At 36.7% G+C, this 13,586-nt stretch overlaps 1 protein-coding gene across 4 annotated transcripts in view; it reads left to right on the forward strand.

Annotated features, from left to right (window-relative positions):
* The window catches only part of usp9 (ubiquitin specific peptidase 9), a 269,594-nt gene that overhangs the window by 95,156 nt on the left and 160,852 nt on the right, over positions 1 to 13,586 (forward strand). For all 4 annotated transcript variants that reach the window (XM_059968262.1, XM_059968261.1, XM_059968260.1 and 1 more), the window contains 4 exons: positions 2,498 to 2,716; positions 4,991 to 5,106; positions 9,529 to 9,780; positions 9,860 to 9,998. In XM_059968262.1, the coding sequence (XP_059824245.1) occupies positions 2,498 to 2,716; positions 4,991 to 5,106; positions 9,529 to 9,780; positions 9,860 to 9,998 (726 nt within the window). The remainder of the gene's footprint in view (positions 1 to 2,497; positions 2,717 to 4,990; positions 5,107 to 9,528; positions 9,781 to 9,859; positions 9,999 to 13,586) is intronic.

Here is a 13,586-nt window from a genome sequence, read left to right on the forward strand (position 1 = left end):
AGAATAAACATAGCTTCTCTGGTTCATTGTTAAAGCTACATCCTGGTGAATCTCTTCTGTTATGAACTTTTTTTTACCAATTCCTTCCTCTAGTGTGGCAACCAAAACAAAGACCCATGATCTTAAGAGAAATACTTTTGCCTCGTCTCAATTTTAAGTGGGTAACCCCTTTTAAACAGAAACCTCCACATCTACCTGTTATATAGCAATCACATTCCATCTTAATCTTGTAAGCTCTAGTACAAACAAACCTAGCCTGTCACCTCAACTATGGAATTTGGCTATTCAGAATTTTTTGTGCCTACATAGGACATCTTGAACACTTCGATTGTTAGTCCAGTAAACCTCAACATCCTTATCTTTAAATGAGACCAATACTGTGTGTATATAGTGCTTCTAATGTGATCCCAGCAAAGCCTTTTATCACTGTCATAACCTATCTACTTTCCTATTCAGTATCTCTGGCAATAACTGTTAACTGTCTGCTAGATTGTAATGCACGCATACTATCCATATTGCATATCGTATGCAAGAATAGGAATTTCACCTTACACTTAAGATTTCTGTAATTTGCTTTTCAACAAATATGCTGTTATTATTTAAGTTAAAATTGACATTGTCATAATTTTACATAGTTTTCTCCATTGACTAGATATTATTATTGAATACTTGTTGTCTATCGCATCTGCTGTATCTGGTGAAAGATTTAGCAATAATGTTGCCAGACATTTAAAGGAAGGCATTTAAAAATATTTTGGAGCTATTTCCTATCATTTGGGTACTATGGTTGTTAGATGTCATATTTAAGTTAATGCCTGAATGTCCTCTTGCTGCAAGTGGACATTGTCCAGAACTGTCCATTAATTTGAATGCTGTGCAATCATTAGCAGGCAATCTCACTTCTGACTTAATGATGAATGGCAGTATCTTGAGGCTGCAATGATACACATTCAGCAGCCACAAACCATCACAGTGCTGTGTTGTGTCTCCTTCCATTGGAGCATTTTTAATTATCTCTGTTTTGCAAGCTTTATGTGGTTTAATGTTATATGGGTGTCACCTCAACTATGAAATCTGGCTGCTCAGAATTTTTTGTGCCTACATCGGAAGTACAGTCAGTCTTCCTTATTCGCAAATTCCGCATCTGCGAATTCAACCAACCGCGAATTGAGAAAACCCAGAAGTGCTCTTCCAGCACTTGTTTTCTGAGCATGTATCGACTTTTTTCTTGTCATTATTCCCTAAACAATACAGTATAACAACTATTTTACATAGCATTTACATTGTATTAGGTATTCTAATTAATGCAGTGATGATTTAAAGTATACGGGAGGATGTGCGTGCGTTATCGTGGATCGGGAAGTTCTCTTAGTAAGTCGGAACAGGTACATCTGGTATTATTTAGCATCAGTTAGTCAAACATTTGTCTTAGTATATAGTATATATTTTACCTTTCTATGCATAGAAAATGCTTAAGAACGTCTGTTTCAGTGCTGAGCTCGGGAATAAAGTTCCCGAGTTCGATCCAGTAACAGACTGTTCCCGAATGTGCTCTCCACTGTGCTGGGTTGATGTGGAGGATCAAAAACCCAAAACCGAATAATTAAACCACTGCATTGTTTAGTAATAATAGTAGTTTTCATCGGGGCAGGACCTTTCTCACTTTATCCTTTAAAATTGTTCCGATCGTTGACCGACGTAGCCTAATGCTTTTCCAGTGATCAATGGCGTTTCACCTCTTTCCAAACGCTTTATTATTTCCACTTTACTTTCAATCATGATCGTGATTATTTTCGTGAACAGAAACACTGCGGAATCAGAGCCCAGCACCGCTCCTAATGTCCATCGCACTGAGACAAGTTAAATAAGGTCTGGGGTTCCGCTGGGTCCTAAGGAGCACCGCATTAACATAGATTGAATAAGGGACTTGAGCATCCGCGATTTTTGGTATCTGCGAGGGGTCCTGGAACCAATCCCTCATGGACAAGGAGGACCGACTGTATTTATCAATTAGATTTCAGGGAAGCACACAAAGATTAAAATAAGCTTACCTCTATATCAGCATAAATATTCTAATAACATATTAATGCATGTACTGCTGCAATCCAGCCAAAGTGAAGAAAATGTTCTCTTTCTCAACTATTTTAATTGTTATGTCTCTGATTTTTTAAATTTTATCTTGCTTACAGTTCAAATGAGGGAAGCAAACAAAATCTTATGACCTGCCATTTAGTAAGCACCTAACATTTGTGCAAGTTCGCCCATTTGTGAGAACTATTTGGGATAATTGCTCCGTTTCATCAAAAATGCTACACTTAAGATAAAATTAGTATTACATGAAAGATTGGAGTTTAGCAGCAGATTGGCAGCATCAGGATATTAGTACTGCTAATATGATTCCACTGATGTGTGGAAATACTAATTTTGGTTTTTTTTGCTGATCTGATGTATTATTGCAAACTTTGCCTTAATGCTTAACTTTTCTTTTTTCCTTAAGAGATGTATTATAAATAATACCCATCGCCTCATAGAACTGTGTGTGGCCAAGCTGTCCCAGGACTGGTTTCCTCTTCTTGAACTCCTTGCAATGGCCTTAAATCCTCACTGCAAATTTCATATCTACAATGGTACTCGCCCCTCTGAAACCGTTCCTGCTGGAGTGCAGTTGGCTGAAGATGAACTCTTTGCACGCCCACCTGACCCACGTTCACCCAAGGTAAGGAGAAACTAAAATTTGTTATTCCCATTTGAATTACATAATTACAAATAGTTGTTACAACTTTTGAATGTTATCACTACCCCGAACTTGTGCCTTGATGTTGGCTTATTTCTAAAACTTTTTAAATAATTTTAAAGATAAAGCAGCTCATTTAGGATGCAAATATAAAATATTCAAAGGGGTGATTTGTCCTTTTTCTCTCACCCAAATGTTATTTAGTTTTATTGTTGTAATGAAAACCAATTAAAACTTGGCCTTTTAGATCTTTCCAAAAGTTTGTACTACAAATGTATGCCAAGCATATTGACTACACTACAACATTCAACAGGTCTGCACCACCTGTGGGAAGAGATTAGTCAGACACTCTTCTGGTGAAGATTTAGGACCTGAAAACCTAACACTTTCTACAGATGCTGCCTGACCTGAGAGTTAGCAGTACATTCTGTTTCATTTTCAGATTTCTGGCATGTCCAGTTTATATATTTTTAATGTTAACATCATTACTGATTTGGTTTCTTTCTACTGAGTTACATTTTCTATTGGAGCAGAAGCTAATATATTAAAATTATATTTAAGTGGGAGTCATTAGCTGGATTTCCACACTTGGTAGTTGCCATACAGTTCTTACAGTTCTATAACCCTTCATACCTTAACTAATTAAGAACCTATCAAAGTCTGTCTTAAATATACCCAAGGACATGGTCTCCACAATCACCTATAGCAACATATTCCACCGATTCATCATACTGGCTAAGGAAATTCCTCCTCATCTCCGTTCTAAATGGACATTCTCTTCTGAGACAGTGCTCTCTAGTCCTCGATTCTCTCACCTTAGGAAATATTCTCTCCACATCCACCCTATTGAGATCTTTCAACATTTGATAGATTTCATTGAGATCCCCTTGCATTCTTCTGATTTCCAGTGAGTACAGGTCCAGAGCCAACAAACACTCCTCATATGGTCAGCTTTTCATTACCAGAATCATTTTTATGAACCTCCTTTGAACCCTTTCCAATGTCTGCGAATCCGTTCTGAGGTTAAGGGGCCTAACACTGGTCACAATACTCCAAGTGAGTTCTCACCATGCCTTATAAAACATCAACATTACAGCCTTGCTTTTGTATTCTATTCCTCTCAAAATGAATGCTAAAATTGCATTTGTCTTTCTCATCAATGACTCAACATGCAAATTAACCTTCAGGGAAACCTGCACGAGGACTCTTAAGTCCCTTTGCACCTCAAATTTTTAAATTTTTCTGTGCATTTAGAAAACAATCTACGCTTTTACTACTTCCACTGAGTACATGGCCATACTTTTCCTGACACTGTTCCATTTGCCAATTCTTTGCCCATTCTTCTAAGTCCTTCGGGAGCCCCTCCACTTCTTCAGCAGTACCTGCTCCTCCGCCTATCTTCGTATTGTCTGCAAACTTGGCCACAAAGCCGTCAATTCCATCATCCAACTCACTGACGTATAACGTAAAAATAACTGGTCCCCACACAGACCCCTATGAAACACCACTAGTCACTGGCAACCAACCAGAAAAAGCTCTTTATTCTCACTCATTCCTGCTGCCAGTCAGTCACTGCTTTATCCATTTTAGTATCTTTCCTGTAACACTATGGGCTTTTAACTTGTTCAGCAGGCTCATGCGTGACACCTTGTCAAAGGTCTTCTGAAAATCCAAGTACATTCATCAGTTCTCCTTTGTCTATCCTGCTTGTAATTTCTTCAAAGAATTCCAGCAGATTTGTGGATTACAGTATTAATTACCAAGCTCTATGGCTCCTTTCAAGCATTAGGATGAAATAATAATGCAGGACTGTGGGAATTTAGCACTGATATTTATCAGAGGTATAGTTAACATGAAGCACAATGACCTATGGTAAGAACTTTAGCATCATTAATTCTGAAATATTCCAATAAAGTTAATATTTCTGTGTAAGTTAATTATAATTTCATATAACTAAAGTGAATGTTAAATTTGCTTGCCACTATGACTGTCCTATGAACTCTGAGTTGCAGCAAAATTGCTTCAGCGAGAGGCAATCATGATTCATAGAAACACAGATCAAGGCACAGTTACTTGTGCTTGTGAACTGTTCATGGTATTTCAGAACCTGAAGAAAAATTTTCTATTTCTTTTCTTGAAATTGGATTGTACACTGAAATTGAGATGAGCTTTTGGTTTCTCATGATTACCAAGGCATTGTTACAATAGTTCAGTGTCTATAGATTACATGAATTTTGTCTTTTAAATTTTCTGTAGGGTTGGCTTGTGGATCTTATCAACAAGTTAGGCACATTAAATGGATTCCAGATTCTACATGATCGGTTTGTCAGTGGGTCAGCATTAAATGTTCAGATAATTGCAGCACTCATCAAGTAAGCAGATTTTTTTGTCATGTTAATAATTAAATGTGTGAATATTTAAATTAAAGGTTTAAATCTCAATAGTAGTTTTTAAAGTGAACAAATCAGCAAAGTTATTTGTCAGGCTTTAGGCACATGAAATTTTTGTGGTGGATGACTACTATAAAAACAGATGAAGATGAGTTGCAAGGGAAGATATGACAACCATCCCATTGCAAAAGGTAACACTCTTGAAGTCAAAGGTTACTGTCCAAGTTCTTTACTGCAGACTTGACCTCAAGCCATGCTGATGTTGCAGAGCCATCAGTCTGCTAAGATGATATCAGTTGGAATCAGAGCTCACTAAGGAAAGAAATGTGGTAGAGAGCAATAATCACAAGCATCTGCACTTGGGAGAAGTTCCTCAATGTTGCTTCTCAGGCATTTACATCTTAAGTTGTTTTATAATAAGACCATTTGTCACATGGTTTGAAAAAGAGGTATTCTGTTATTCCATCATATTAAGTTCCACGTGCAGCTTGGTAAGCAAAGCGGTCTACGCCCGGCTGAAGAAGGGTGCAGACTAAATTAAGGCATAAGCTGAGAAACTTGTATGTACTAACCTCTTAAATATTGTGACCAGGAGCAAGTTAGTGGTGGGTGACTTGTTTTTGTTATTTCTCTCAAAATCCTTTCTTTTCACCCACATTACATGTGTTAGGAATATGATGAAATATCCCCCAGACCCTTTGTTGAATGCTATCTTAAAACTATGACAAAAATGTGAAAGCATATGGAACCTTTTACATTAAAAATATATTTTTTTAATGTAATGAACTCGTGTGCTTGAAAAATAATTAAAGACGTCAGAACATTTAGATAATAAATCTGTTTCCCTTCTCCCAGGTAGTTTGTGCCTGTCATTTCAGCAGTTACTTTAACATCCACCTAGCCAGTCCCCAGTTTTGCCAACTCATTTTATGCAGTATTTCTCCCCAAGTCTTAAAATTGCATCCTTGCTGCAATTTCTGTTATGGCCTTCGATACCTATTGTGGTAACACCGTGTTCCATTAGGCCTTTTTGTGGAGTACTAAATGCAGATAGCAAACTGTTTTGTTAACAGTTACTTTGATTTATTCTTCATCTTGTGAATGTATACAAACTATATATTGTGCTCTAGAAGACAGAAGAATCTGAATATTGGCAATTTTCTCCATAAAGTAGGTGTTTCCATATTCTTGTACCATTTTATATTGTTTGTATCAATGAGTGGACAAGTGTGCCAGTGTACCTCACTACTGGAGTATTTTGCTATTCTTGGCTAATCATGTACACTGTTTGAAATATCTTTATGTTTAAATTATATTGACTTGTCACTGTCATTTGTTTAATTTGCATTAAAGTTTAATAATTTATTCTGTGCAGTTATAATTCTGGCATTCAGGTTTTAGCATGTTACCTTGCTTTAAGTTATACATCTCTGATTTACTTGGCTACCTGATATGGCTTTCTCTGCTATATGTGCTGAGTTGCCTCATACTCTATATTTTTTTAAAATACTGATATGTTTAATCTAATATGAAATCAATCAGCTAAACACTGGTGAAGGAATGTCCAGTGTTTGACACCATTACCTTTGCAACTTTGTGGTACTAAATTTTTCAAAGAGCATGTACCACAGTGTTCAAAAGAAACAAAAACAGATTTGTATTTTGTAATGTAATTGATTGTTGGAATTAATTTAAGGGCAGTGGAAAAGACAATACTGAGTACATTTTTGTATCTGCAATCATCTTCCTCTTATCTATGATTTTCATTGCCCAGTATTAAAGTAAGCCAAATTGCCCATTCAAATTGCTGTGTACTGTTTATTGGTTATTGATATAATATAAATTGATCTCAATCAATGCTGGAGATTGGTATTTAAAAAGAATTCCAGCATTGTGCTTAAGCTGTTGTTCATCAGCAAATTTCAAATAACTGAATCTGTCACCCACAAGGCAACATCACCTGTTTGACTTCCTGTTTTACTTGTTTGGATACCAGAGGGGCTAAAGAATATTTCAGTTGAAAGGTTTTCCCTTGAAGCTCTTCAAGAATGTAAAAGCATATTAAATATTCTGTGACTTGCCTGTGCTCGACTTGACTGGAATCCTGGATATATTGAAGAAATCTCGGTTCTTATTTTTTTGTTCTGAGATTGCAAAGTTCAAATTAATAAGTTATATAATAAAATGTGACTGAACTATTGAGAAACTTAGAAAAATTAGAAGCCTTCACTTAAAAAAGCTGCTTGAATCACAACATTTGTCATCAATTGGATTGTAAATGTGTCAGATTTCCACTGTAGTAATTAGATTAAGACTGTCTTTGTCATGGAAAATCATCAAAAATTTCTTTTTCAGCTTAGTTGAACGATTAAAAAGCATCAACACAGTTATGTAATTAAACACATTATTTTCAATAAAAGCTATTTTCTTGCTTCTCTAAATTCCTGCATAATACATGTAGTCTGAAATTATATTTGTTTTCAGCCTCAAGCAGCCTATAATAAATTTTTAAAAACTTTCTTGAGGAAGCAACAGTTTTGGGGGAAAAAATTCTCCAGTGCTTTTAGGTTTTTTTGGAATTCAAGCAACAGATCACAAAGGGAACATATGAAACCCCACACTGCATCAACAATCTACTGGTTTTGGAGGCATTGAGATAACCAACTGCCATCTTCAAAAGTAACAATCCTCGTGTTCAATCATAAACAAGAGAAAATCTATGGATGCTTCCAATCCAAGCATCACACAAAATGCTGGAGGAACTCAGCAGGATGGGCAGCATCTATGGAAAAGTGTACAGTTGATATTTCAGGCCAAGACCCTTCATTGGGACTGGAAAAAATATACTAATAACAAAAAGGTTGTTGTAAGGCTTGGAGCTTTATGAGGTGAAGAGAGCTGTCAAGATTTTCACCAACAACTTTTTAAAAAAACTTGTTAGCCACTCAAGGAATAATCACAGAAAGGATTCTTGACCTCAGCTTTGTAGATACCAAGTTTAGGTTTACGACTTGCACCCTCGTCACTTGAAAATGAGTGGAAAAATATGCCTTTCATCTCACCTGTGGCCACCTTGACATATAAAGCGATCATTACCATTTACATTTGAAGATGATATTTAAAAGCAAGATAGTTGACATCGGTCCTTGAGCCTGCCTGGCTATCTGCTTGGTCATTTCTTTCTGATTGCAAATTCTGTATTCTTGACTTATTGATAAGCGAGTGTAGGAAATAGGAAACACCTTTGATTTGAGAAATCTTGCTTGCATAAGTTTGCTTCTGGAACAGAATTCTTTATAAAATTAGAAAATATAAAACAACTTGTGTTGCATATTCAATTTGTATCTTTGATTATCAAAGCTTTTTCTTTCTGGAGGATTTAATTTAAAAAAAAATAGACCACTAAATATCTGGGTCAAGCTGAAATTCTTCTGTTTCACCTTTGCAACACCCAAAATTTTAAGACTCTAAGAATTGTAGTATTTTAATGCTTCTGTGCATGGACATTTCAACCTCTTGAGATAAACATTAATCAAACAGTCTTGCATCTACTGAGACAATGAATAATTTTATACTTGGCTCAGATGAAAATCTTGGTGTGCACAAGTCAGTGAAATGCAACTTAAGGCATAAAAGTGTGATGCTGCTTATGGCATTGTAATTCCACTTATTGGTAGAACAAGTATTTGTTTTGTCTTTAAACACAGCTTGGTTTACGGTACTGTGCAAAAGTTTAAGGTACCCTAGGATTTTTTTTATTGTCTCAGATGGCATTTCCTCCACAGAGCCCTGTTCTTGATATCATTGAGACTATCTGGTATTACCTGGAGAGACAAAAGCAACGAGACAGGCAAAGCCTGCAGAACTTGTGGGAAGTTCTCCAAGATGCTTAGAAGAACCTAATAAGAAGAATTTTCTTATTAAAGAGAATTGATGCAGTTTATATTGATTTAACTTTTTTTTACTGTCTGATCTTCATAGTAAATGTTTTAATATTTAGAAACTTCAATTCAGCATCTTTGCTTCACAGGATTCTATTATATGTGTCTCCTGCACAGTTCTGTTTGCAAAGTATTGTCTTGATTATTTTTCCGTTTTGTTCTCTGAAATTTTTGTAGTTGACGTAGTTGGGGGGAAAAATCTGTAAAGTTATGACCTGATGCAATTTTGCAATGTTAAGTAATTAAACTAATCAGAATAATTTTAATTTAGTATTAACCAATATAATACAATTTATCATATCATATTTTTTAAAATAGTTGGTTTGCCTATGGAATCTTAAAGTAACCTTTTACCAAACTGAATGAAAAAGCTCTTAAACTGATCTAGACACAAACCTGAGTAATTCAGCAACCAGTACAGTTAATTATTTGAATTCTGATAATTGCTTGTAATTCTTTGCAGACCTTTTGGCCAGTGTTACGAATTTCTCACCTTACATACAGTGAAGAAGTACTTCCTTCCAATAATAGAAATGGTTCCACAGTTTCTAGAAAACCTAACAGATGAGGAACTGAAGAAAGAAGCAAAGAATGAAGCCAAAAATGATGCTCTATCTATGATAATTAAATCGCTGAAAAATTTAGCTTCACGTGTTCCTGGGCAGGAGGAGACAGTCAAAAGTTTAGAAATATTTAGGTTAAAAATGATATTAAGGTAACTAATATTTTGAAAAATAATGAAGTTGAAGTTACCATAAATTAGCTTTGTCGTAACTTAGCTTTGTTATTTGCAGATTGTTGCAAATTTCATCTTTCAATGGGAAGATGAATGCACTAAATGAAGTTAACAAGGTGATTTCTAGTGTGTCTTATTATACTCATCGCCATGGCAGTCCTGAAGAAGAAGAATGGTTGACAGCAGAGAGAATGGCAGTAAGTGGTAAAATTATTTCTGTATCCCAGCAATAAATATTAAAATTACCGTATTATCCTAGAAGATCTGATAAATGGCTGTTGCTCAATTTAAAATATTTTCATGGATCATTTTGTAGCTGCTTGAGGATGTGTTATTCATTTAACTTAAGTGTTTAACTTTGGATGCAAATTTTCTGCCTCACAAAACTAAAGTTTGTAGCATAACTGTATTGCATAAGACTGATGATGCGTTATTGGATTTGCAAGATAAAGGAGCAAAAACAATATTTTAACAACTTTTTATTCACAATTGATTGTCAAGGTCTTTAATAATTGGAGTTTATTTATAATTGTCTTTATGTTTATGTTTCTATGCATACTCAGAGGTATGGGAATTACTGGAAAAATATCTGAGGGATGGAATTGGTCTGAACTTGAAAAGACAGGGATAAGTTGAAAATAGTACAGTTTTGTTATGTAGAGATCCTGTCTGACCAATTTTTTGAAGCAGTTATGAAATGTATTCTGAGGATTGTGTAGTTTATGTAGTCTGCGTAGACTTGAGTAAGGCATTTGACAGAGACTGGTCCATAAGTTTAGAATCCATAAGATCCAGGATAAGATGCAAAATTTGCTAGATACAGGTTGAGTACCCTTTATCTGAAATCCAAAATCTTTTTTGAGCTCTGACATGACCTCACAAATAGCAAATTCCTCAAGGCGTTGAGAAAATGCCCGGGCAATATGTAGGTCTCTGAGCTCCAGAGGTACTTATGAGAAGAGACTTCATATATGTAATGAACAGGTTAATGTAAAATAGAAAAGCACCGCATTAGCGAAAAATGAGTATTGAAAGAGCATCGAGTGAACCTATGCCACATAATGGTATGTTGATCATGAAACAAGCAAACATCTTTCACAACAAACTGAAAATTGAAGATAATTGTAAACAGTCAATATTACATAAATTTAAGAAAAGGCACGACATTACATTGTTAAAGATTTGTAACAGCTGATCACAAAACAGAGAAATTCATTGATGTATTTGCAAAGATTGTCGCAGATGAAAATGTAGCACACTGATGGCTGCATAAGACTTTTTACCAGTGGTGAGCAAATTCAGAATTGGAAATGATGGTGATATCAAGCTATCTCATTGTATATACCAAGATTCAAAAAAAATCCAAAACACTTCTGGCTTCCCCAAACATTTCAGATAAGGTATACCCAAACTGTAATTTGAATCTGTGATTGTAGTGGTTGCTTTTATGATTGGATCAGGTGCAGTTTGTTGTATGCATTAACAATTTGGATATAAATTTCAGAAGTTAGCTTACTTGCAGGTGAGAAGAGCATTGGTAGTGAGGACGATGGTGGTAGGCTACAGAATAATAGTCATCAGTTGTTAGATGAACAAAGTAATGGTAGATGGTATTTAATCATTCTGAGTTCAAGGTGCTGCGCTTTGGGAGAACTTTTGAATAGCAGCGCTTTATGAAGATGAGGTCTTGTAAGTTGGAGAGGACCTGTATGCATAGTTATAGATATGCCCACACCAACTATCAAGTACCTGGTGGACCAAATGGCCTGTTTCTGTGTTATATAACTGACTCTATTACTTTAGTATTCAATTCTGTCCTTTGGGTCTATGAGCATCTCAACTCTTCTTCCACTGAGCAGCATGTGTTGTCTAACTATTCTCTAATATAGCTACTCTCTAATGTAATGGAGACTGAACTGCAGGGACAGAGGAGTGAATGTGCTTTCCCTTCTGCCGTGATTGATGGAGCTAACTCTCAATCTTTGTTTTTCAATCTTTTTTCTCTCTGTTCCCCTCACCCCTCCCCCAGAAGGACAGTGCTTCCCCCTAGTCTTTAACTGTCATTCAGTGAGTCACAACAGCCAGCATATCATTCTTTGTCATATCTGCCATCTGCAATGAGATCCCACCACCTGGTACATCGTCTTGTTTCTACCTTTTTCTGCCTTCTGCAGGGATGACTCTGTAACTCCCTATTCAGCTTATCCCTCCCTGACCCCTGGCACTTTTCCCCTCCTCACAGGAGGTGGTGTACTTATCATTGCAGCTCCTTCTTCACCACCATCCAGCATCTAAAGTGCTCTTCCAGGTAAGATAAGATTCATGTGCACCTTCTCCAAACTTAAAAAAAACCTGCAGTTGTTGGATGAAGAGTCCTGCAGTTGAAATATCAACTGTTTATTCCTTTCCATAGATGCTGCCTGATCTCCCGAGTTCCTCCAGTATTTTGTATGTGTTACTCCTCCAACCTTGTCTACTGCATTTGGGCGTCCTCTTATGTTAGCAAGTCCAAATGCAGATTGAGTGACTATTCACAGAGCACTAGCACTTGGTCTACAATGGTCACCTCATGCCTCTGAGTTGCATGCCATTTTCAATTTTTTTTTCCTTTTCCCATATGACCTGACCATCATTTGTCTTCTCTACTCACAGGATGAGGCCCAACATAAGCTGGAGGAACAACTTGTCATATTTAAACTGGGTAGCATACATTCCAATGCCATGAATATTGAGTTTTTTGATTTTGGGTAACCATCTCCTCCAGGAGTTATTTCTCTCATCTTTCTCCTCTGCACCCTCCCCACCCCCACCAATCCTTGGTTCCTCCTATTTTTGTCCACTTTTCTTCAAGGCTCCTCCACGTCACCCCTTCATCTATCTTTGTTGCACAAGCCATCCACCCTGTACACACATGAACAGTTCACCTACAGGTTCCCATCCTACACTCATCTGTCATTTTGCCACATTTCTTTATCAGAATCCAGCACTGCTACTTCTCTTATGTTGCTGCTTACCTCACTCGGGCAGCTGCCTCCAGTTTTCATACTCCACTCATTCCACCTTGCTCCATCTGCTTCTCCATGCTTTTCTCTTTGTCTGACTCCATCTAACAGCAACCCTCAGTCACAGTCTCCCAATTCCACCTTTTCTTCTCTCCCCTACCTGGTACAACCTTCTTGTCAACTTATGTGTACCTTGTCGATCTGCCTCTCTACCAGAGGACTTGAGGTTCAAACCAAGGGAATAATGACAAACATAGTTTACTTAAGATTACATACTGTTTATTAGCATCTCAGCAGATACTACAAATCCTCCATTCATTGAGCCTACAAAATCTGTAATTGTGAGCCCCGAGCACTGTCTGGGGGTACTTGTTATACAGTCGTTATCACATATGTACTCTGATTAGTGTTTACGCATAGCAGCTGTCTCATGCATCAAGCATTCCTTTGTTCCTTGCATCTATCCCATGGTTAGCAGATTAGTTATCTTGCAACATTATTCACATAGCATGACTAGTCAAGCTGCAAATGTCAGTCAGGTTTTAGCCCTTTTAATTCTGTATATAATTCCATATCCTCAGTCCACCAATGAACTTGGACTTCTTTCTGATCAGAACCACCCTCTTCATACTGACCACCTCACCACTCCATTTTATCCTTAAGCAGGGTTTTACTCCAAAATGCAGACAGTTTCTTTCCTCATACTTGTATTGCTCATCCCGTTGACTCCCTCAGCAGATTGTTTGATTCACTAATGAAATTTGGTTTCAGCTTTGTTGTGAA

Source organism: Hypanus sabinus, chromosome 4 (assembly GCF_030144855.1).
Source record: "Hypanus sabinus isolate sHypSab1 chromosome 4, sHypSab1.hap1, whole genome shotgun sequence".
NCBI lineage: Eukaryota > Metazoa > Chordata > Chondrichthyes > Myliobatiformes > Dasyatidae > Hypanus > Hypanus sabinus.